This window comes from Stomoxys calcitrans, chromosome 2 (assembly GCF_963082655.1).
Source record: "Stomoxys calcitrans chromosome 2, idStoCalc2.1, whole genome shotgun sequence".
Taxonomy (NCBI): Eukaryota; Metazoa; Arthropoda; class Insecta; order Diptera; family Muscidae; genus Stomoxys; species Stomoxys calcitrans.
Window position 1 is genome coordinate 3,782,531 of NC_081553.1, and position 25,316 is coordinate 3,807,846.

The 25,316-nt window shown below is 38.3% G+C and overlaps 4 protein-coding genes across 4 annotated transcripts; 2 read left to right on the top strand and 2 right to left on the bottom strand.

Annotated features, from left to right (window-relative positions):
- The first annotated feature begins 9,504 nt into the window (after positions 1–9,504).
- On the top strand, positions 9,505–17,273 carry LOC106095462 (uncharacterized). The gene is made up of 5 exons (XM_059363442.1): positions 9,505–9,897; positions 10,336–10,455; positions 14,020–14,684; positions 16,240–16,351; positions 16,414–17,273. The coding sequence occupies exons 1-5, from the start codon at positions 9,742–9,744 to the stop codon at positions 16,942–16,944; spliced, it is 1,584 nt and encodes a 527-aa protein (XP_059219425.1). The 5' UTR covers positions 9,505–9,741; the 3' UTR covers positions 16,945–17,273.
- On the bottom strand, positions 17,267–19,830 carry LOC106083770 (THO complex subunit 1). Its single transcript, XM_013247021.2, has 5 exons — positions 19,604–19,830; positions 18,871–19,539; positions 18,512–18,816; positions 18,149–18,442; positions 17,267–18,068 (listed from the first exon to the last, which is right to left on the bottom strand). The coding sequence occupies exons 1-5, from the start codon at positions 19,661–19,663 to the stop codon at positions 17,306–17,308; spliced, it is 2,091 nt and encodes a 696-aa protein (XP_013102475.2). The 5' UTR covers positions 19,664–19,830; the 3' UTR covers positions 17,267–17,305.
- A 2,440-nt stretch (positions 19,831–22,270) lies between these two features.
- LOC106083756 (integrator complex subunit 15) lies at positions 22,271–23,631 on the top strand. The gene is made up of 2 exons (XM_013246986.2): positions 22,271–22,513; positions 22,593–23,631. The coding sequence occupies exons 1-2, from the start codon at positions 22,435–22,437 to the stop codon at positions 23,621–23,623; spliced, it is 1,110 nt and encodes a 369-aa protein (XP_013102440.2). The 5' UTR covers positions 22,271–22,434; the 3' UTR covers positions 23,624–23,631.
- A 641-nt stretch (positions 23,632–24,272) lies between these two features.
- On the bottom strand, positions 24,273–25,316 carry LOC106083758 (ribosomal RNA-processing protein 7 homolog A). Its single transcript, XM_013246988.2, has 2 exons — positions 25,192–25,316; positions 24,273–25,132 (listed from the first exon to the last, which is right to left on the bottom strand). Exons 1-2 carry the CDS (start codon positions 25,214–25,216, stop codon positions 24,360–24,362), a joined length of 798 nt encoding a protein of 265 aa, XP_013102442.1. The 5' UTR covers positions 25,217–25,316; the 3' UTR covers positions 24,273–24,359.

Genomic DNA, 25,316 nt, shown 5'->3' on the forward strand with positions numbered 1-25,316 from the left:
CAACAAACCATGATCCAGGACATGAAAGGATTCAAAGACAAAAAATCTAGTGTGTGCTAAAGGTCAATGGGTTCATGTGTGTGATAAAGTGCTGTTGTGCATGTGTGATTAATAAGCCTTCACTGAAGGCCACAAAACGCAAAAATAGCCCTGTTAAGAGTGAGAGTTTAAGTTGATGGAAACCTGCCAACCATCCAAGGAAGCCATCGACAGGCAAAGGGAATGGTTACCCCCCAACAAGGAACTGCCAAGAGGTTCACCTACACACCTACAAAATATAATGAACTGTTGAAAAAACACACACACACATACACTTGCGAGGCAACAACAACGACCGTCCTCTATAAGAGAATCGATCGGAAGAAAATGCTCCATGGCAATAAGGCTTTACAATTTCCCATGAACAAGACAAGGGTAGAAGAAAACTTGTCAAGTATTTAAAAGCGTTCATGGTCGTTTTAAATACCTTAGCCAGTGTACAACTTGACAGCGCTTGAAATACTTATTCAGCCGCAAATCCAAAGGCCACTTTCTACAAAAGAGAGTGAAACGTCAACAAAGGATTCGTTCATTCCAGGGCAGGGGGAGGCCCTTTAAAGAAGTGGAGGAAATTAACTAAAATCCAGTACACATGAACGCAAGACATGTAAGTTTTTTATTCAATACTGTAATTTGTGAGTATGTTTCAGTTGTTGGCTGGGAACAAGACAGACAGTTGTCAGAATTTATCCACTTGCCTAAATTTCACAAATTGAATGATTAATGCTTAATAAATCTATTCAATGTCCAATACCATGTGACCAACAACAAATCATAGAGCTTAAACAAAACAAAGGCATTTCCTTTGGGAGTTGGATATTAGTCTTAATTTCCTTCCTCACCACAGCCGTAATTAAGCAACAGACTAAGGAGGTGTTTCTTTGCAGTATTAAGACATTTCTTCCATATTTATGGTAAATCATTTGTTTTGGAATTAACATGGATTTTATGGATAACGCCATTATTGCTCTTAATGTTTTGCCAAGGCGTTGCTAATAAATCGATCAGTTTACCATACAAAATTCCCTAACGTTGATATGTACTACAGGGTGGCTGATGAATATTGCTACAATGATGAATATTGCTACATTTTTTTTTCGGTGTATGGAATACATTTTTCTTTTATTCATGTTAAATTAAATTATTAAATTAATTATTAAATTATTATTAATTAAATTAATTAATTAATTAATTAAATTAATTATTAAATTATTATTATTAAATAGAAAAAAAGTTATTACATTTTTTTTTGGTAGCGGCTTTCATCAGCCACCCTGTATAAATCACTTAAGTCAAAATCCCTTCAACATAAAATAAACAAACCCTTATTTTGAGGGAGCTTTTGCAGACACAAAACAGGAAGAGAAATGATAGAACACCTGTAAGACACGCGTTGTTTGCTATATAAAGAACAGTTTTTATCAATAAAACACAAGTATATTTAAAATCGCCTCAAAGTCGTATCAGTTTAAAAATGAGCGTTTTAGTTTTATTTTTCTTCTTAACTCATACGAGGTTGGCTATTTGTATAGTTTTAGGAAATAATTTTACTGTTTTTCAAATCCGATAGAGACATCTCCTAAACATGATTCATCTGCCAACGAAACGTATATATAGAACTTTTGGCATTTTCAAACATTTGTGTTTTTTTGGTTGGAATTGGGATATGGACAAACCATTATTCATCCTGACCAATGTTACTGCGTCAAAGACACAACTTGGGCTATGTACCAGCGATTAAGAGTAGTATATAAGGGACTTTCATCACCCAAAGACGAACTAGAATTTCATGGCACTCAATATGGAAATATTTTATAAGGTCTCTAGCCAATATTTGGAGGTGTTAATGGCAAAGTATCGTATGGTTGATGAAGTAAATAAACATTGCAAAATGATCTTTTGTGGTGAAATTTAATGGAAAATATTTCTTTCTTTGATATTGTACTCATATGCATTATTTCACTGATTTCAATTTGAACAATTTATTTCCACCATGGAATACACAAAATTGACACTGTAATATTTTCATGATTCATTTCATCCATTTATATTTTCATATCTGGGATTTTTCTGTTTTGCACTCTTCAAAATCACACTATCTTATATAAAACAAGTAAAAAGGCGTTAAGTTCAGTCGGGCCGAACATTGGATATACACCACCTCGGGTATATATGTAAACCACATTTCATCAAAATCCGGTGAAAACTGCATACCTGATGTGCCATAGTAGTTATTTGTTCCGATTTGGACCAAATACTAATTAGTACAAGTCATTGCTCAATTGTGTATAACAAAATGTTGGTCTTTTTAGTAGCTATTGTATATCTAAAAATAAACCGATCTGAACCATATACGACAAGAATGTCGAAAAGTGAAACCGGATTGTAAATGCGCCTTTTATGGGGCCAAGACTTTAAATCGAGATATCGATCTACATGGCAGCTATATCCAAATCTGGACCGATTTAGGACAAGTTGCAGAAAAATGTCGAAGAGCCTAACACAAAGCACTGTCCCAAATTTAGGAGATATCGGATAATAAATATGCCTATTATGGGCCCAAAACCTTAAATCAAGAGATCGGTCTATATGGCAGCTGTATTCAAATCTGGACCGATCAGAGCCAAATTGAAGAAGGACGTCGAAGGGCCTTACACAAGATAATAAATGCGCCTTTCATGGTCCCAAAGCCTTAAATCGAGAGATCGGTCTATATGGCAGCTATATCCAAATCTGGACCGATCAGGCCCAAATTGAAGAAAGATGTCAAAGGGTCTAAGACAACTCACTGTCCCAAATTTCAGTAAAATCGTATAATAAATTTGGCTTTTATGGGCCTAAGACCCAAAATCGGAGGATCGGTCTATATGGCAGCTATATCCAAATCTGAACTGGTTTGAGGCAAATTGACTAAGGATGTCGGAGGGCCTAACACAACTCACTATCCCAAATTTCAACAAAATCGGATAATAAATGTGACTTTTATTGGCCTAAGACCCTAAATCGGCGGATCGGTCTATATGGGGGCTATATCAAGATATATTCCGATATAGCCCATCTTCGAACTTTACATTTTTATGGACAAAAAAAAGAATCTGTGCAAAGTTTCAGCTCAATATCTCCATATTTAAATACTGTGGCGTGATTTCAACAGACAGACGGACGGACATGGCTAGATCGTCTTTGATATTTACGCTGATCAAGAATATATATACTTTATAGGGTCGGAAATGTATATTTCTATGTGTTGCAAACGGAATGACAAAATGAATATACCCTTATCCTTCGGTGTTTGTTTGTTTTTACTAAATTTTTTCAGATCTGAAGGGGGGCGGACCCTCCCCTTTACCCTCAGTTTCAGAAACGCCAGATCTCGGAGATGGATGGTGCGATTTAAGCGAAATTTTGTGTGCTCTCTTATAGTTACCTACCAAATTTCGGATGGGGTCCCCAGGGGGGACAGACGGATAGACAAACGGACGTACAGACAGACGGACAGACAGGCAGACGAACAAAGCTAAATCGAATCAGAAAGTGATTCTGGGTCTTTTTGGTGTTACAAACCAATTCACAAAGTCATAATACCCTGTACCACAGCAGTGGTGTAGGATATAATGAATAGAAAAAATAAATAAATATTTTTATTGTTTAGCCGTTTTGTATTACCGCAGGTGTAATTTATACAAACAGTGTATATATGCACTTTTCAAAATCGTCACAACATTTGCTGTTGCCATTTAACATTTGTTTAGCAATCAATCATAATAGAATTTCACAAACAGTCATAATAATTCTTGGTAATTAACATGGCCATATTTACTCTTCCGTTACCAGAGGTGTTACATTTCGTATAAATTCGATTTGACATTTGGCGGGAAATGGCTTTTAAGCGGAAAAAAATTATATTAATCACAGAATACCACCCATATACATAAATGAAATCGTATACTGAAGTATTTACTGAAAGACGAAAACAATAAGAAAACTTTTTCCAAATTGATGAAGGTAGTAATAAAGGGACACAACTGTTTTTTTGATGTTCTTTACAGTAAAAATGCTGGTCCCTTAGGGTGTAATATCCCCTTAGTGGAAAACAGCAAAATATGGGGAATTAGCTTCAACTTTCCGAGAAAACCATTATGCCAGGTCTGGATTGAAATTTGGTTCATTTAAGCGAATTTCGGCTTCTGAAGTACGGAAAGAATAAAAGTTACTCCTCTTATGTAATGTGAAAGTGCAATAAGTTGCTACGTAAAAACGAAACGAGGGCTATTACTAACTATTTATTAAAACAAGCGTGCTATGTTCGGCCGGGCCGAATCTTATATACCCTCCACCTTGGATCGCATTTATCGAGTTCTTTTCCCGGCATTTCTTCTTAGGCAAAAAAAAGGATAAAAGACCATAATAAACACGTATGTTGATGGTCATGAGAGGATCCGTCGTATACAATTTCAGCCAAATCGGATAGAAATTGCGCCCTCTAGAAGCTCAAAAAGTCAAGTCCCTAGATCGGTTTATATCACACCTATATCAGGTTATAAACCGATTTGAACCATACTTGGCACAGCTGTTGGATATCGTTACAAAATACTTCGTGCAAAATTTCAATTAAATCGGATAAGAATTGCGCCATCTACTGGCTCAAGAAGTCAAGATTCAGGATCGGTTTATATGGCAGCTATATCCGGTTATTGACCGATTTGAATCATACTTAGCACATTTGTTGGAAGTCATAGCGAAACACGTCCTGCACAATTTCAGGCAAATCGGACGAGAATTGCGCCCTCTAGTGGCTCAAGAAGTCAAGACCCAAGATCGGTTTATATGACAGTTATATCAGGTTATCGACCGATTTGAACCATACTTGGCACAGTTGAATATCATAACAAAATACTTCGTGCAAAATTGCATTCCAATCGGATAAGAATTGAGCCTTCTAGAGGCTCAAGAAGTCAAGACCCAAGATCGGTTTATATGGCAGCTATATCAAAACATGGACCGATATGGCCCATTTACTATCCCAACCGACCTACACTAATAAAAAGTATTTGTGCAAAATTTTAAGCGACTAGCTTTACTCCTTCGAAAGTTAGCGTGCTTTCGACAGACAGACGGACGGACGGACATGGCTAGATTGACATAAAATGTCACGACGATCAAGAATATACAATATATACTTTATGGGCTCTCAGACGAATACTTCGAGTAGTTACAAACAGAATGACGAAATTAGTATACCCCCATCCTATGGTGGAGGGTATTAAAATGATTTCAATTTAATGGAGTTAATATGATTGGAATGTGACTTTTAAAAAATTTTTAATAAAGTGATTTTCAATTATGCAGAGTGTATTTTGTGAAAATATCCTTAGATTCAATAGCTTAATGTTATTGTTTTCAATTAAACGACTTTTTAAATTAAACGGTGTTCATTAAGCGTATGAGATTGCTATAAAATTGTAATTAAGATATTTCTATTGAATTGTTAATCAAACGAAAGATTTTGATATTTTTGTTTTCTATTAGCTAAACCGGCTTACTTTAATTTTCGCCCCCACCTATATGGAAGAACTTCTGTGTCAAAGCTATAATTACTTGCCTCCAGTATTAATAATTGGTATATGGCAAACTTCGGTTGGAGTGATTGAAGTGCTTTGCTTTAGATAGAATGACGTGAGGTAGTGTTTGCTTAAGCTGTTGAAAAAACAAAACTCCTAACAATAATAACAACAGCAGCCCACACTACCTATGGCCTATAACAAAGACAAGGAATGAAATCCATTCGAATGTAATGTACAGGGCACACATGAACTTTATATAAAATCATGTACATTCGTCCTTTGCACAAAGAGGTTTCGTTAACTTCCATGTAAATGTGCAAACATACATACATATATGATTAAAATCATTAGAATATGAAAGTGTAATAGGGTGGTTAGATGTTGCAAGTTGTGCGGCCACTGTACTACACAATCTAGTAAATAATCTCTTAATATGAATAACGTTTTCTATGGTTGCCCTTGACGTGAGTTTTGCATGTAGCTTGAAAACCACAAAGAAACAAGACAACCAACGGAATTTTCTTGTCTTTCCAACTTTCTTCTGCACCATGCCATATGATTGGGGTATAATAAACTTTTGGGGCCAAGTGTTTGGGGGGATGCCTCATTTTAAAAATCTAATCTTGTCATTCCATTTGTAACACCTCAGCAGCATACTATATGCACTCTGAACGGCCACACACCATGATGACAACGTCATCCTCGTAGCAACAAACTTTAACTGTCCTTTTCAAATGACCTGAAAATCCGAAAGATATCTAAGATATCACCCCTCATTGTGGTGATTGAGCTCTAATCACAATCTTCCTTTTGAGCCATTTGTTAGCATTCACTTGGTAGCTATCTACAATAACCTTATGAAAACTATTTTAACCTGTCATCTTGGTGGTTTTGTGAGTAGTTGTTGTTGCCACGTTTTCATGTGGAGATGGATATCCTCATCAGGCCCCTGTAGGTGAGCAAGCTCGTTCCGGTCCAAAGGAACGATCGCCGCCAGGACAGGGTTGCCATTGGTTATTGAAAGGCGCCAATAACTCGCCTTGTCACATCGAGCATCGTAGGCACTCAGTATTTGTAAAAGAGTCGGTGCCGCTCGGCCTCTAACTGAGGCCTCTCCGCTCGATACCGTTAATTGACCGCGACTGCCGTTGCAGCAACTCCGTATGGAGCTTTCCACTATCTGCAACCTGTGGACGCGCCCGGTAGCTCGCAGCTAAACTTCTCGTGACAGCATAGAACACCACACAGATTGGACTTTAATGTTCCAGCCAGTTTTGTGGATAAAACCTCTGGAATATTAATACCTACACCACCACTATGGGTACAGGGTAGCTCGCAGCTAAGCTTCTCGTGACAGCAATAAACACCACACAGATTGGACTTTAATGTTCCAGCCAGTTTTGTGGATAAAACCTCTGGAGCTGATTGGAATTTTGAATATTAATACCCTACACCACCACTATGGGTACAGGGTAGCTCGCAGCTAAGCTTCTCGTGACAGCAATAAACACCACACAGATTGGACTTTAATGTTCCAGCCAGTTTAGTGGGTAAGCCTCTGGAGCTAATTGGAATTTTGAATGTTAATACCCTACACCACCACTATGGGTACAGGGTATTATAGAGTATTAAGAGCTAGACCCATTGATAAGTATACCGATCGACTCAGAATCACTTTCTGATTTGGTTTAGCCATGTCCGTCTGTCCATCTGTGATTCCATGTATTCTTGCAATCAAAGTGGAGGTCGTATTTGTTGTGCGATTGTCACGAAATTTTGCATGTGTCACTTTTTTCGCCCAAGGACAAACGCTATTGATTTTGAAAAAAATCTGTCCAGATTTAGATATAGCTCCCATATGTATCTTTCGTCCGATATGGCCGTTTAAGGCTGTAGAAGCCACAATTTTTTACCGATCTTTACAAATTTTGGCATGGGGTGTTTTATTTGACGTCTCCATACTTGTGGAAAATTTTATAAAAATCGGTCCAGATTTAGATATAGCTCCCATATATACGTAACGCCCGATTTGCACTTAAATGGCCATAGTTGCTACAATTTTCAACCGATCTGCACAAAATTTGGCACTGACCGATTCGTTACCAATATTAACATATCTGCAAAATTGGTTCAGATTTAGATATAGCTCACATATATATATATCGCCCGATTTGCACTTCAATGACCGTAGTAGCTCCAATTTTCAACCGATCTGCACAAAATTTGGCACGGACTGTTTTGTTACTGATCTTAACATATCTGGAAAATTTCATCATAATCAGTTCAGATTTAGATATAGCTTCCATACATATCTTTCATCCGATTTGAACTATTAAGGCTGTAGAAGCCACAATTTTGGTCCGATCTTCACCAAATTTGACGTGGAGTCCTTTTTGTTAAGTCTCAATGTATGTGCAAAATTGGATCAGATTTAAATATAGCTGCCATATATATTTTGCCACAATTTTGATCCGATCTTTACAAAATTTAGCATGAGGTGTTTTATTTAACGTCCACATATGTGTGCAAAATATCATAAAAATCGGTTCAGATTTAGATATAGCTCCCTTACATATCTTTCATCCGATATGGACTTTTAAGGCTGTAGAAGCCACAATTTTCGTCCGATGTTTACAAAATTTAGCATGTTTTACTTAACATCCACATATGTAGGCGAAATTTCATAAAAATCGAATTCGATTTACAATAGATATAGCTACCATATATATCTTCCATCCGATATGGCCTTTTAAGGCTGTTGAATCCACAATTTCCGTCCGATTTTGCATGAGACGTTTAAATTGACGTTCCAATACGTGCGCAAAATTTCATTAAAATCGGTCTTAATTTAGATATAGCTCCATAGTGTATATTTCATCCTATGCTGACTTTAAAGGCAGTAAAATCCACAATTGTGGTCACATCTCTACAATATATGTGTCCTTAAATTTGGCACAGGTTTCGATATAAATCCCATATAATCTTTTATCCGATATGGCATTTTAAAGATGTGGAAATCCAAATCTTTTGTCCTAAGGTAGGTTCTAAATTGCTATTTCACTTGGTATCCAAATTAAAGTCTGACTAGATTTCGAGATAAGTTCTACACATAAAAAATACTACATACACTAGGTGGTGCAGGGTATTATATAGTCGGCACCGCCCGACTTTTGCCTTTCCTTACTGGTTTTTTGAATATGTGTTTTCTTGCTTGACACTCAAAAATTAATAAACTTCTTTCTTCTTGCTCTGATTGGTCGCAGCAAATTTGACGAACATTTTAAATGTCAGGGCGACCCGATTTTTCTTCGACCTGTTTACAAATTTTGACATATCAAGTGCCCAAAAAAGATGCTTTGTTGTAGCAATTCGCCGATGCGGCCACCTTATTAAATACGCTTTGCCAACGCCCAGTTTCTTCATTTTTATATTTATGTTTTTGATAAATAGGTATTTGTCGAGCCTATCAAGAACAAACCACCCCACACCAATGTCGATATGCATACATTCTAATGTTCGAGCGCGCTCGTATAGCGGCGATTAACATTAAAATACTTCTAACGGTTATTAACATTTGAATTTCCCTACCTGTCCTTCCGCACATGGTGTTGCCTCGTCCTGTCTATATTCTCTTTGTGGTTGTTGTTGGTGTTGCGGCATATGTCCTTCTATCTGACCGTCACATCAAACAATCATCAGCCTGTACTACAAGTGCAAGTGGTGGGTAACACTCACATGCGCCCCCATGTCAGACACCAAAATCCTACCCATTTTATTTTTATCCGCAACAAAACAACTCACCCAGGGCACACAAGTTTCACTCGCTTCCATTACAAAGCAGCAGTTACCAATCACCGGTCTTGCCTAAAGCGTCACAAAGTCGCATAAACGCTAAACTCTCACAACAACAGATACTTCCGAGCAAACAAAACTCTGATTAGTTATTTAAATTAACGAGACTTAGAAGTGTTGTCTTACCATTTTTGTAAACTACAATAAAACAAAAAAAAGTATTAACGAATTAGTAAAAAAAACAAATAAACACACACCGACATACACACCATACCTACTGGTACATTGGTGGTGGCTGGCTTATATATAGGCAATCTAATTGAGAAGAAGACCACAAGAACGCGCAATGTACGAAAACTTCCAGCTAAGGCAGCAGCGTCAAGACGATGACTTCCATAGGGAGAACGTTGTGCCCATAAAGCTAAACGAATCGTGGGCCGGTAGACGTCTCATAGAGGCGCTGAGTCACTTGCCCCCACAAAGCCTGAGTTCATCATTGGATGTGAGTAGATTAAGATTTGAAGCCAGAGCAAAAATACACATGTGCTCACACCGACCGACCGATAGACAGATATGCACGTATGGACGGACATCTATAACGGAAATCGATATTCCAATTCTTTGTTCGATATGAACGAGGCCCCCCTACATAAGGTTCTGTTCTCTTCTGTTGTCATTTCTGGTTTTAATTGGCGTTCTTTCCTCCATGCCAATTGGGCGTTTAATAATTACGCGACTTGATTTAGCCTAGCGTTGGTGTGACCCAACTCACTGTGCTCTGTTGGTTGGGTATGTGTGCGTGCATGTGACTGTGTGAAGAAATTAATTTAGCGAATCTAACGAACTGCAAATCGCTTCAGTTGAAATAGTTTTTCCGATAGCGAGAGTGGTGTGCGCCAAAGTTTTCATTGCGTATTTTTGCCGTCTTTTGCTTTTCCAGATGCGGTTCCAGAGAAAACAGCTATTGGAACGTGAACAGAAGAAATTGGCTTTGACTGCAGGTGACGAAGTCACTGAAACAACATCTGTCGCTTCGAAAAATGCAATTGGCAATGGAAAGGTAAGTGTTAGCAGATTATGGTAATTTTCCCCATGTCCTTTTATAAATTCTCTTAATGTGGCATCGTTCTTTGACTACTATTGGGTTGCCCAAAAAGTAATTACGGATTTTTCATATAGTCGGCGTTGACGAATTTTTTCACAGCTTGTGACTCTGTAATTGCATTCTTTCTTCTGTCAGTTATCAGCTGTTACTTTTAGCTTGCTTTAGAAAAAAAGTGTAAAAAAAGTATATTCGATAAAAGTTCATTCTAAGTTTTATTAAAAATGCATTTACTTTCTTTTAAAAAATCCGCAATTACTTTTTGGGCAACCCAATATTAACAATAATTAAGCCCTGTGGATGGCCTATGACTAGGCGAAGCATGGGTTTCTCAACTATGCAACAAAGAAAGGTCGAGACAATGGCCAACGATCTCAATGTCGTGTAATATTATGCACTGAAACGACAATGCCATGTTCAAGAGTGTGCAGAAAGGCTCTTATACTCGAGAGGAAGAGCAACTCACGACCAGAGATAGTCTGTCGGAAACTCCGACGGATATGACATACATTTCCTATGCGTCGGAAATGTATGTCATATACATCAAAAACGTCTTAAACATAGCCAAAAAAAACTAGTTTTTGACAGAATTAGAATATAATTAGGAAATCGTACAATTAGTTCCAACTTTTGTGAATTTATGAATATGGCAACACTGATGCATAGTTACAACGAAAACTTTTGACTTCCAATCCTGGCGATAATATCAAAAACATTTTTTTATACCCACCGTATATTCATTTTGTCATTCCGTTTGCACCACACCGAAATATCCATTTCCGACCCTATAAAGTATATATATTCTTGATCGGCGTAAATATCTAAGACGATCTAAACATGTCCGTCCGTCTGTTTGTTGAAATCACCCTACAGTCTTTAAAAATAGAGATATAGAGCTGAAACTTTGCACATATTCTTTTCTTTGTCCATAAGCAGGTTAAGTTCGAAGATGGGCTATATCGGGCTATATCTTGATATAGCCCCATATAGACCGATCCGCCGACTTAGGGTCTTAGGCCCATAAAAGTCGCATTTATTATCCGATTTTGCTGAAATTTGGGACAGTGAGTTGTGTTAAGCCCTCCGACATCCTTCGTCAATTTGGCTCAGATCGGTTCAGATTTGGATATAGCTGCCATATAGACCGATCCTCCGAGTTAGGGTCTTAGGCCCATAAAAGCCACATTTATTATCCGATTTGTTGTCTTAGTTGTCTTAGGCCCTTTGACATCTCTCTTCCATTTGGCCCTGATCGGTCCAGATTTGGATATAGCTGCCATATAGACCGATCCGCCGATTTAGGGTCTTAGGCCAATAAAAGCCACATTTATTATCTGATTTCGCCGAAATTCGGGACAGTGAGTTGTGTTAGGCCCTTCGACGTCCTTCTTCATTTGGCCCAGATCGGTCCAGATTTGAATACAGCTGTCATATAGACCGATCTCTCGATTTAGGGTTTTGAATCCATAAAAGGTGCATTTATTGTCCGATGTCGCCGAAATTTGACATACTTTTGCAATATGGCACAGATCGGTCCAGATTTGGATATAGCTGCCATATAGACCGATCTCTCGGTTTTAGGTTTTGGGGCCATTAAAGGAGCATTTATTGTCCGATTTCGCCGAAATTTGGGACAGTGCTTTGTGTTAGGCTCTTCGACATTTCTCTGCAACTTGGCCTAAATCGGTCCAGATTTGGATATGGCTGCCATATAGACCGATATCTCGATTTGGCCCCATAAAAGGAGCATTTATAATCCAATTTCATTGCAATTTGACACAGTGACCTATGTTAGGCTTTTCGACATCCATATTGTATATGGTTCAGATCGATTTATTTTTATTTTTTTTTTATTTATTTTTATACACAATTGAACAATGACTTGTACTAATTAGCATTTCGGAACATATTTCGATGTATATGTATCACACTGAACTGAGGAATCCAACGGAAGAAGAATAGGAATGCCAGTTTGACCTTGACCATAACTGTGGGAAAGGCATGGGATGACTTTGAGCAGCATACGGATTGAAACTCTGATCTCCGATTTGTATAGGGTTCATTGTCATCACAAGAAGCTCAGCTGGGAGCTACCGGGCGCTTCCACAGCTTTTGGATAGTGTAATGATTCGTATAGGGAGTAGCTGCAATTGCAGTCGCGAACAATCTGCGATGTCGAGTGGAAAGTAGAGCTGGTAAAGTATCAATAATCGCGACATTCGACATTTCTAATAATAACTATCTGGTTTATCGATACTATCGTTTATTTGACATCATCTATGTTAGGTCTGTTCGTAAAATTTTCTAGTAAATTTTTTTATTTGTGCAAATTTGCACAAATTTTTGAGTACACTAACAAACTTATTAGAAATTAGAAGTAAAATCAGGAGATAGATTTATAAGGAAGCAATATCAAAGCACAGACCGAATTAAACAAAGTCACGATTTGGAAGTCATGAGAGAAATAATTGTACAACATTTTAGCGCAATGTATCTTAAAGGATGCATTCAGTGTCGGATCCCTTATTTTCGTTCAATTTTGCAAAAAATTAACTGTATCGATAGTACCGATAGTATCAATAGAAAACATGTCAATCGATTTTCAGAATAGTGCCATCGAAATTTTTGCCAGCTCTAGTGGAAAGTCTCAGTGAGAGGCCGGGCAGCACCGGCTTATTTAAAAATACTGAGTGCCTGCAAATCTCGATATTGTAGGACTGCCACAATTTAAATCAAAAGAATATTCTCCGAACTTCGTGTTTCAATCTTAACAATTTCAAACAAACTGGAAATTTTATTTCAATACATAAAAAGTATTTTCTACAATAAATCCAAAGGCTCCTTAGACTATATTATTTTAAAAACTAACAAAGTAAAATACAGTACAAATATTGTGGGGATATAGTCACCACAATATCACAAGGCGAATTATTGGCGCCTTCAAATAATCACTGGCCACGATGTTTCCGCGACGATCGGTCATATGGACCGGAACAAGCTTGCTCACTTATGGAGCAAGCTCCACATACAAATGTGACTATAACAGTAGGCGAAAATTTACAAGCACTCCTATTCAAGACGTTGGTCATCGACGATGGAGCCAGGCCATGAGGAAAAGACGACTAAATATTGGATCACTTCATATGTCTATGTCAAGCTTTCGTGAGAGATAATGTGCAATTGGTGCCATTCATTGCACCGACATACCAACTGAATGACATGGCTATGTGAATCTTATGTAAATAATCCCTTGTGCTTACTAAAATCCAATTACTGCTTTAAGTGTATGTTCCTAAGAGCTTGATAAGCCTTTTTTCTAACTTCACGCAGAATAATCTGTTGATGGGTTCGAAAATAGGTGCATACACTTTGAGAGTCCATCCAAAACAAAATGTAAACAAAATCGACTGTAAAATTTCAAAAGACTTTTCTTTTTGTTGGTAATGTCATTTCGGAACTAATTTCAAGTTTGTCATGTTTAAAATTATACAATAAATAGTTCTTTTTTTGCTCTATTCTTAGGTCCGTCAAATGTTTGAACAACGTCGCGGTGTTGGCATTGATCGCAGTCATCCGCTGAAACCCATAACGACCACGACAACCACCACAACAAAGACAATAACAAACCAGCCTGCTACAATGCGTCGCATGGCAGGAGGTGCGAACACAATGACCACAAGTCGCCGAACTGTGGTTACCACTAAACAATCCAGCACTTCACTCATGAGAAATTCCCACTCAAATCCGAATACCTTCTCTTCAAATGGTAACTTGTTTGGTGAAGATTTGGATGAGGTTGATAATTTGGAAAGTGAAACATTCCCCAAAGAATTTTCATCGCTAAGTTTGGATAATGCACGAGTTATGGGCCCCCTGGTAAGCGACAACAATAATAACAGCAGAAGCTCGAATGGAAGGTCGCCAGCATCAACGAATGGCATTAGACTAAATCCAGTGATAACTAAAAAATCGCCAAGCACAACAGCGTCCAGAACAACGGCTCAACCGAGAACCTCGAGTAGTGCGAGTCGAACATCGACAATGTCCCGCACGTCTACAATCACAAACGGATCGTCCAAATCTCCGGCTAAAACTAATTCAACTACTAGTCCTGCAATCTCTACATCAAAGGGCCTGAAGGTAAATAAAAAAAGAAAAATACCTTGGATACCATGTCAAAAAATTTAGCCCACCGTAGCGCAGATGTTACCATGTCCGCCTATTACGCTGAATGCCTGGGTTCGAATCCTGACAGAACATCAAAAAACAATATTTTTCAGCGGTGGTTATCCCCTCCTAGTGCTGGCGACATTTGTGAGGTACTATACCATGATAAAACTTCACCCCAAAGAGGTGTCGCACTGCGGCACGCCGTTCGGACTCGGCTATAAAAAGGAGGTCCTTATCGTTGAGCTTAAACTTGGCAGCACTCATTGATATGTGAGAAGTTGCCCCTGTTCCTTAATGAAATGTTCATGGGCAAATTTGTATACCATGAAAAAATTGCATTTTTAGTTAAGCATGTATGAGGATCATTTTGAAGAAAACCTATCGGCGAAAAGCTCCTAGGTGTTAAAAATAAATAAAATCGGGGTTTTGGGGCAGTCTCCATCTGTTTGTGAACTTATCGTAAGCAACCATCATTTATCATATTTCAGATAAATCGCACCTAATCTGAGTCTTTCAGCGGCTGAAGAAGATATCAGGGGGAACCCGTCTTATGTGAGAGTGTAGTTATTGAAAGTCTTGATTTAAGTTTAGCCAAATAGGACAATTTTTGAGGCTTTTAACATTTTAAGAAGAAAAATCAGTGGATCGGTCTAAATGGGAGTTAAAAGGACACAACACCTCAGCAAATTCGTTAAAAAATTGAGATTTTAGTGCCCCAAGGCCTAACATTGGCATACAACTACCTGCATAAATGGAAGCAAATGGACTCGGAATAACAATACGATCAATAATGTTGTTGTTGTGGTAGCTCCTGTAGGTGAGCAAGCTCGTTCCGATCCACAGGACCGATCACCGCGGCAACATGGTGGCCATTGGTTATTTAAAGGCGTCAATAACTTGCCTTGTCATATCGAGCATCGTAGCCAGTATTTATGCAAGAAACGATGCCGCCTGGCCACTCACTGAGACCTTTCACCCGATACCGCTGATTGTCCACGACTGCTGTTGCAGCTATTCAGCAACCTGTGGTCGTAGCTCGAAGCTTAGCTTTTCGTGACAGCTATGGGCAATAAACAGATTGGAGCTCAAAGTTTAAGCCTGTGTGGTTATTGTTGTTGTAGCAGTGTGTTGTACACTGAGGCGGCAGCCCTTGCCGATGAAGGACTTCGTCGGGACAATCCGGTACGTACAACCGGCCTCAATCCCATGGCAGCCGGTTGTACGTACCGGATTGACCCGATGGAATCCTCCATCGGCAAGGGCTGCCGTCTCGGTGTAAAACACACTGCTACAACAACAACAACAACAACAACCGGCCTGTGTGGTGTCACAGCTTTGCTGTGCAATAATATCCATATATAGTTTATAGGGTCGCGTATCGAAATGTTGATCATGTCTTACAAACGGAGTGGCAGCCATCCTATGAGGTAAGGCATGGTGGGGGGAATTATCAATCGGCCACCTATTTGGCCGGCCAATACGCAACACTAACAACATTTCATATCCATAAGAAATGCATTGGCCTATACTTAGCGAAATTACGCTATGCCTTCGATAACCGGAATAAGGAAGTTTGTTGTTGTTACTTGGGTATGCTATTGCCTGCATATTAAACGATTTCTTCATTTTTTTTTTTCAGACTACTCTAAAAGTCGTCAATGGCAAACCAGCAACGTTTGTTATGGTTAGTAACTTGTCAACGTACAATCAAAGATTTAAAACTTATAGCTCTCTTCATTTTTGTAGGCGGTCAAACCACCACCTCGCATTAAAACACCTCCCCCTGGCATGGCTGCTTGTCAATATTGTCAGCGAAACTTTAACGAAGATCGTCTGCAGAAGCATGAAGACGTATGCCGCAAAATGACCAGTACTAAACGGAAAATATTCGATGCCTCCAAACATCGTGTGAAGGGCACCGAGGCAGAAAAGTATGTGGCCAAGAAGGGCAAATTGACAGCGGCCCCGAAAATATCGCCTGTTATTGCTGCTGTCAAAAACAATGCACAGGCCGATGGTTCCAAGAAGAGTAATTGGCGCAAGAAACACGAGGAGTTCATAAATGCCATACGGGAAGCGAAAAAGGTGCAAGCCTATTTGGCCAAGGGCGGTAAATTGAGTGACTTACCTCCTCCACCTCCTTCGGAAAATCCAGATTATATTCAATGTCCACACTGCAATCGCCGCTTCAATGAATCTGCCGCGGAGCGTCATATACCCAAATGTGCAAATATGCAGCACAATAAACCGAAACCAGTGCAGAAGAAACGTTACTGATTGAATGATGGATGACTGGTGACATTTCCAATTGAGTGGTGGCATCATCAAATCCACATTCTGGTCTTCTACTTATTTGTCATTTAAATCCTTTTTGCAAGGGACATTCGTATTTTTTTACTACTAACTTACACTAATCTAAACTATGAGGAAGAGGAAAACCCCAACAAAACTAAAAATTTACAAAAAGGATGCGTTCTTATATACTCCTGTACATGTGATAAATTACTTGCGAACCCACTATTTTTGTTTTGTTTATAGCTGCTCGACGAAAGAACAATAACGAGTTGAACGAGTTTTTAATAATAAAAAGTCAAATGCATGAAATATTTCGAGTGGTTTTCTTTTAATTCATTGTATTTTACAGTGTTTCCACTTTTTCCTCCTCGTCCACATCTCTCTGAGCGTATTTAGCTGAACGTTCTATTATGGCTTTTACAGCCTTGGCTGCGGTATTAATTTCCAAACCTTCCATGGTGTAGGCCAAATTGTCGAGACTGGCGTCGTCGTCGTCGGCAAACCAATTAACCAACATTGAGACACAGCCTCCGTCACGCTCCGCACTTTCTTCGAAGTAAAGCAATTCATCTGCTGCATAGCCCAGCTTCTTACCAAGTTTTTTCCAGTCGTCTCCAATTAGGGGAGCCAACTCTTCAATTTGTTCTCTGGTTGCGGTGAGGGGTTTTGAGTGTGTGTTGTTGTCCTCTTCGGCCTTGTCCAAATCGGTGGTCTCCTCCTCGCCCTCGAGAACACCTTCGTCGTTGCCTTCAGGTTCTGTTTCCTGTTCTTGTAGAGTTTCTTGAATTTCTCCCGAAGAGACGACGGTGGAGGTTCCATTCGAAATCGCTGCCGCTTGTTTGGCCGCATCTAAACGCTCTTTAGTCAGACGTTTTCGCACAGCGTCTAAATAGTCGGACGTTTTGTAGGAGGGCGAGTTAATGAAGGTAAAGAAGTGAGGTGACTGTCGGGCCAATAAACGCAATGCGCGCCATTCGAATGATGTATCGTTTTTGTCGCGAGAACTTTCTAGATATGTCTCAACCTGGGGTAAGAAGTTGCGCTCTTCGCTTTTACATGCTTGTAAATTATCAGGACAGTAGTTCCAGAGACGTGTCAACACCTCACTTTATTAGGAAAACGGAAATAATTAGAACACCCACACTCACACCCACAACTGGTGGTGTCATCCAAAAAGTGTACTCACTTGCCCAAAAAGAATTTCCCTTGCCTGTTTGCTTCCTTTAGAGACTCTCCCAATGTCTTGCGCTCTCGCTTGGCTGGAGGTGGTTTATCGTCAGATGTGATTTCTTCCGGCTTCTTAAACTCTTTGCATCCATCGTTTTTCCAATTGTTCCACATTTCTTCGCGCTGCAGCATATGTTTAACCGTACGCGAATACCGTTTTCCATTGGGTGGGGTCTCTTCCAGAAGTAGGTAAACTTTTGCTTCCGTTTCTTTGATGAAATCAGATTGGGCCTGCGTCAATGTATTTGATTCCCTATAGAACATCAGAGATATGAAAACATTTGAAAAAAAAAACCCTTTTGTAATGCTGTGCAACACTAACGCTTTAAATTTCACTGTCAACTGCAAATACTGAAAGAGTATAAGGAATTGTACCAGTACAGCGCGTCGAAAATTGCCATCCGACAATTGTAGAGCCAATAGCTTGGGATTAGTTAGGAATTTGGCAAAGAAATGGTCCACTTTTTGCACCGATTGGTCAATTTCATTTTTCAAGTCCATTGTGTAGTTTATATCCACATCCATTTTATCGTTCATATCATCGTTGTTGTCCTCCAGTTGTGCCGATGCAGAGCGCAGATCTTCCAGTTTGAAACTGGCAAATGACTCCAACACTGTGGTGGCGTGCTGAAAAATTAAATATTAGATGCCTCATAACACATATTGCCTGGTTGCACTTACAATTTGAAACATTTTCCAGGACGCCTTGCTGTAGCATTGATTGGGATTGCGGAAGAAGTCTTGCAAGGACCAAAATTTACAATACAAATTGTAATCAATCTTAATGGGTATGTCTTCAATGTCCTCCAACGTGTCGTCCAAATCTTTGCCATCCACCCCATAGTCTGTGACATTTTCTAAATTAAATTCCGACACAATATTCAAGCCGGACCTTTCCGAGAAGGGAAAGAATTTGGACAGAAAGAGTAATATGCGTCCGCAGAAGACTGTGTTCTGGGCACGGCTTAGTCTTCGCAACAAGTCATTGCACATTCTTAGAATGTTATTTTTGCAGGACGAGAAGAAAATTTCCTCCTTCCACACTTCCACCATTTCCTCCACATAATTAAATATTTTCTCGCATTTATCCAAGGTAACCGTTTCGAATATGTCGCCCAATAGGACCACAGGTATAGTGACTGAGACAATCTCTGCCCGAACGGCTTCCACAGAGAGCTTTACCAATTTACCTATCATGTCGACATCACTGCTGAGCTTGAACATGAGTATCTCACGAAATGCCTGGTCCATTGGAGACTTCTTGTCATGATCGGAATTGTTGCTATAACTGTCGTAGGACTTTCTCAATATCTGTACATCATTCTTCTCAAAAGCGTCCTTTAGAGATTTCTGTTAGAAAAATAAAAACAGAATTAACAAACATATCTCGTCCTCCCCTCCCAAGTACACTTACCAAGAATGCCGCATGGAGGCCGGTAAAATCCGTCGACTTTAACATTTTAGCATTGGGCATGAATTCTCTTCAACTACACAGAAGTAATTAACGCCTATGTGTTTTACACTTCTATATACTGGACATTTACCAAAACCACTAAAGTTTGGACGTGCAAATGGGAAATTAGTTCCAATTCCCTTTTATTTACAAGAGTTTAAGCCCAATCGAAAACTCTACAGTCAGCGTTTTTTTTTACATGGGTGTAAATCAGGGATGTTAAAGTCTTACTGGAGTACGTTTTTCAGTACTTTTTAAGCTCATAGAGTGCCGTAGTACACAAGACATGCTAACACAGGTAGTGTACAGCAAACAGCAGAGTACAATTTTTCTCGCAAAGTGCACTATCTGACAAGGAGTTTTGGTTGTGTGTGTGTTCATCAAAGTTAGGAACCATAACACACACAACCAACTGCAAAATGGCGCGAATTGGTAACGCACTCATAGCCTGTTGTCTACGTCGAACTCAGGCGTTCGTTCGGACAGAGAACGAAAATAAACTAATTTCGGATTGTGTATTTCATTTTAAACGAAGAATTTATCAAAATACAAGTCGAACAAAAACAAAAGCATTATAGTTGTCAAAAATGCGAAGCAAATGTCAAAACCAGTCACTTGATAATTTGCTTTGGAGTGAAATTTTTTAAGCAAAAATGAAAAAAAAACAAACTAAGTGAAATTATAAAATTATACATATTTTAGCATTTAAGAACCTTAGATGCCCACCATGGATTCCATGATAAAAAAGGGTCAAAAAAGGTGGTCCAAAACAAGCGTACTTCTGCAATTTAGGGCAAAAATTAGTGCTTAAGGAGCTCCAAAAGTAAAAATTGTTTCTTTTTGCCTGGAGATATGTTGAGCCTCTCCTCACCTTTAAAAAAAAGTTTACGCCAATGGATGATTACATTAGATCAGGTGAAATCAATAAAACACCCCTATGGCAATCCCAAAACGGTATCATGTAAGATGAAAAGGACTTACGTTAAGGCTATTGAAAAATTTAAATCGACATACAAACCGAAAAATATTAGAATGATTGTAGTTTGTTCGTCTGTACTATTGTTGGACATCCACAAACAGACTATTATTTTTTTGTTGATATTTGATTATTTTGGACGTGTGTTAATGTTGCCAACGTTTAAATAAAAACACCCGTATTCACAAATCTTAAATAGCTTTATAGTAAGTTTATTTTACAATTCTATAAAGGAAAACTGCCAAATAAGCCTACTTTAACACTACTTATGCTACATAAGTCAGAGAACTCGCCAGATTGGTAAATAAAAAATCATAAATTGGCAACGCGAAGTCTTTTGGTGCCTTCCCATGGTACATTTAAGGAGTAGAGTCATTAGCACAACAGCACAAATGTATTCCCAAAGAAACTACCTTGATTGGCAAATGCCGTAAATGCAAATGTCAAAGTGGTTTCAGAAATATATGTTTACGTTTCACAATTTATCTCCTTCAAAAGAGTTTTCAAGTTGTATTTATATCATTATAGCACTATTTTGTTTCTTATGTGTGGAATATCGAATCAAATGAAATATAGTTTAAAGATCTTAGAAAAAAATCACATCTGTGTAAGCAAACATTTGACATTTCGATGTACTGGAAAATCAAAACAAAAATAAAGAATTGTGCTCTGTTGTTCATATGACCTCACCTTATATGTGCATCCTGGCACAAAAACAAAAATCTACCCCCAACGAAACTACCTTGAGAACAGCTGAGTACAATTTTTTATTTTTATTTTGAATTTGCAGTAAATCTAAATGTCAAAGGCTTAATAACACAGCTGTGATAATTTTCTAAAATCTTAAAAATATGTTCTATTTGATCCGATATTGCACACATAAGCAACAAAACATTGTTATAATGATGAAAATACAAATATAAAACACATTTGCAAAATATAAGTTGTTAAACAAGGTTTATTTCTAAAACGTCTTTGACATTTCAACTTACAGCATTTGCCATTCAAGGTAGTTTCGTTGGGGGTACATTTTTGTAGTTGTGCTAATGATAATTTATAGTTGTGCTAATAAATAATTGTAGGTTAGGTCGCTTACGAAAACATAAAGTAGATAGGGCGCATGAACATCATTAAGGATGTCAAATCCGCCGATTGAGGAGTCATCAAATAGAAAAAAACGTAAACAAAGAATGGATGTTAAAAGAAGACGAAATTGACAACCTTAATGCTAAGTACTGCCAAAAAATGAAATAAAATGTATGATCGCTTGGCTTAGCCTTATTCAGTGGAGCTAAAAAAAAAAAACAGAAACAAAATTAATTGAATTATATACACCAGTATTATCAAAGCTTGTAGCTTTGCAATAAGTTTTTTTTTTTTTGACAGATTTCTTTTAGAACTGCCAAATAAACCTATTTAAATTCTTTATTAAGTTTTGTGAATACGGCCGTTTATATTTAAATTTTAATTTAGTTATTAAATTTTAAAAAGTCGTCTTTTGATAAAATTCGAATACTTCGTGTAAACGAACCATTATTTCTTGAATCTGATATTTCAGCACTCACTCGATTTGATATCTCGTCATTCGTTCGCCTCAAATTGATAGATTCGAGATCTCAGGATATCAATTCCTGTCAATGCTTGAATAAGAACAAGACCTAAACAAACATCTTTTTGGGTGGCTTAAACAAACCGTAGGTCACAAATCAATCATTTGTGGTCAATTGCAATTAAACATTACCACGGTCACTACTGCCACATGCAGCACTAAATGTGTTGAAGTTGTTTCTACTACTGTTGTTACCACAGATTCACTATGAGCCAGTCCGATATTAAACATGCTTTGCGGAAACTGGAATTCCCAGCATGTGTGAAGGAAGCACTACCCCGTATAGGTGGGTAAATCTTAAACCTCTTTCGAATACATTTAATATGTATATTAATTTTGTTGTATTCTTTTCCAACTAAATTTAGAGAACATTATTATTGGACGCGGCAAACAGAATTTCATCATGCAACTAATATCGGAATTTGTTTTTCTGGAGAAAACTAAGGAGGTGGATGTAAGGCGTGGACAATCACCACAAAGTTATTCCAACATGCAAATGAATAAAATACAAGAATTCCAACTGATTTTAGTACTTATCGAGTTCTTTTCTCAACCTGGACCAGATTCCACACGGAATGCGGTTTTTCTCTCTCTGTTCGGTAGCAACTTGACACCACAGCGTACGAAAATATTGTGTAAGCTAATAAGCACTTCTGTATCCGGCTCGGTGGCACCGTTATTGTCTTCCGCTGGCACATGGATGCAGCAAGTTGGGTGCACAACACCACCTAGTTTGGAGGTGGCTCAGAGTTTAGTAAGTGATTTCATAATCTTCTCCAGAAAGACTTCGGAGCAGTTAAAGCAGTTGCCACTGGTGGCGCCCCATTTCGCTGCAAATTTGATGACGGCTGTTGCAGATTTATACCTCAACGAGCAGAGAGGTACACTTACACCTCCTCCCGATGCCTTATTAGATGTAGTGTGCGAATGGGTCACAGAAAATCCTTCCTTATGTTTGGCGTCCCAACAACCCTTGGCACTGCCTATAGGCGCCATTGCTATGCCTGTGGTGACACCCTTGGCAGGTTTGATTCGATGGTCAGTTTTGGCACCGATTCTGTCAAATCGTTCAACCTACAGTAATTTGCATTTGTCTTTGCTGCAAACTTTGCTGGAGATCGTTAATAATGGACCTCCAACAGCTTTAAATGCCCAACATTTGGCCTTAACATTGACACCTTTAAAGAACTATGCGTCTCGATTGAAAGGGGAAAAACTTGATCCATCGCAGGATGCCAACTTCCAAAAATGTGTGGAAAGGCTTGCACAGGCAGTTCAAGTGGGTCTTTCGTCTAATTGTGTTTATGGCAATATACCCCAATTACTATGCGCATTGGAGACACTACCGCCGCATCCTTTAATGAAAATAGTCATAGCAGCAAATAAAACATTGTAACTATTCAACTTGGTGTTTTGTTCTTTGAATGCAGGAGCCATGATAGTATTATGGGTGTTTCTCGTCTTATGGGTATAAAAAAATAGTTTTTTAATATTAGACGCGAAAAAACTAGTGCGTTCTAGTATTCACTTTCCCCTTCATCCCTTCAAACAACCTGTTGTTATAACGCGAATGAAGTGTCAAAAATAAAATTTCATTATAAACGTTTTTAAGGGGTCGATTATGGATGGTAACTCAACTATAGTTGAAATAGAAATAAGTCTAAAGTTGGAAATGTTTGTCAATGTTATTTCAATGTTTTGAAAGTTCAGCTACTAAATAAATTGTAAAATAGTATGCAATCCAATGCAGAAATTTAAATTTCTGTAACAAATTTGCCCTTTGGCAACTCAACTGAAGTTGGGTTGCAATCCATAATCGGCCCATTAATAAAATCAAAGAAACAAATTCATGACATGGAAGATATGTTGGCTTTTTGTTAACGTGATAATTACAATTTGATTTAAGGGGAAAGTGGATCCCTGGACATACCCGATTAGGTCTTACCAAAAACGAGTAATAATACTTCAAATGAATCGAAAAAAACTTCAACCAAATGCATTTTTCTAAAAAAAAAAAAACCCCCAGATGTAAAATTTTAGATAACTATGAGGAATAATACTCGAATTTCGAGTTCTTGTATTCAACTAGGATTTATGACAATGCAATATATGCTACATATGGATATATACAATTAAAACGGTCTGAATCGTCTTGTTTGCTTTAAAGTTTCTATTTTCTTTTTGTCCTCTTCGAATTTCTTTCGCAGCTCTACAATGTTCTTCATTTTAGATTCTCGTATTTGAAACGTGTAAAAGTTACTGAGCTCTTTCTTTTTTCTGCCCCGCTCGATCTTGTCCTCCAATTTGCCAATATTAGCTTCTGTTTGCTCAAAACCAGAGTTATTTCCTTGCTTTCCCACCGTAATCCAGCCATCAGCATCGGCCTCAGAAGTTTTTGCCGCTTCAACCGCCTCTCTCTCCTTTTCGTCGTAAGCGGCCATATACTCATCTATATAAGCCTGTGTCTTTTCAACATCTAAAATTCGATTCATGTATTGCGTATGCCACAGTTGCATTCCACTCACAATGTAGGATTCCTTAGAGGTAGGGCTAAAAAGGTCGATGCTACGAACTTCCAAAGATCTGCTGACACTGTTCGTATTCTTGAATACAATATAGGCTACTTTGAAAGAGAACGGTGTCTCAATGTTGCTGAATTCTGTTATTTTCTGTTGCCATTTGTGATCTTCGTCGCGGCCAGCCTTTTGGGCAAATGTCACAGAAACCACTGGCCCAATATTTTGGAAGAATGTTTCTAAACTACTCTCGGTAACATAAGGCGGCACATTCAATAAAAAGAGTGTGCGTCCTTTCGGTTTGTTGGGATCCATGAGACGGATAAAGTGTTCCTTCATGTAAATGCTGTGGCAGTGTTCACTATCCGGAGTCACCCTCAAGGGGACCACTGAAAGTGCGTACTTGATAAAATTCATACAACTTTGAAGCATGACATTAAATACGAACCTTTGTAGCCTTCAATTTCAGGCATTTTTTGTGAACAATTTTAGTGTTCCTTTAGTATTTATCGGATAAATTAATAAATTTGTATGCACGTGTTTCGAAATGTTTTTTATTGGTTTGTTTTGGTT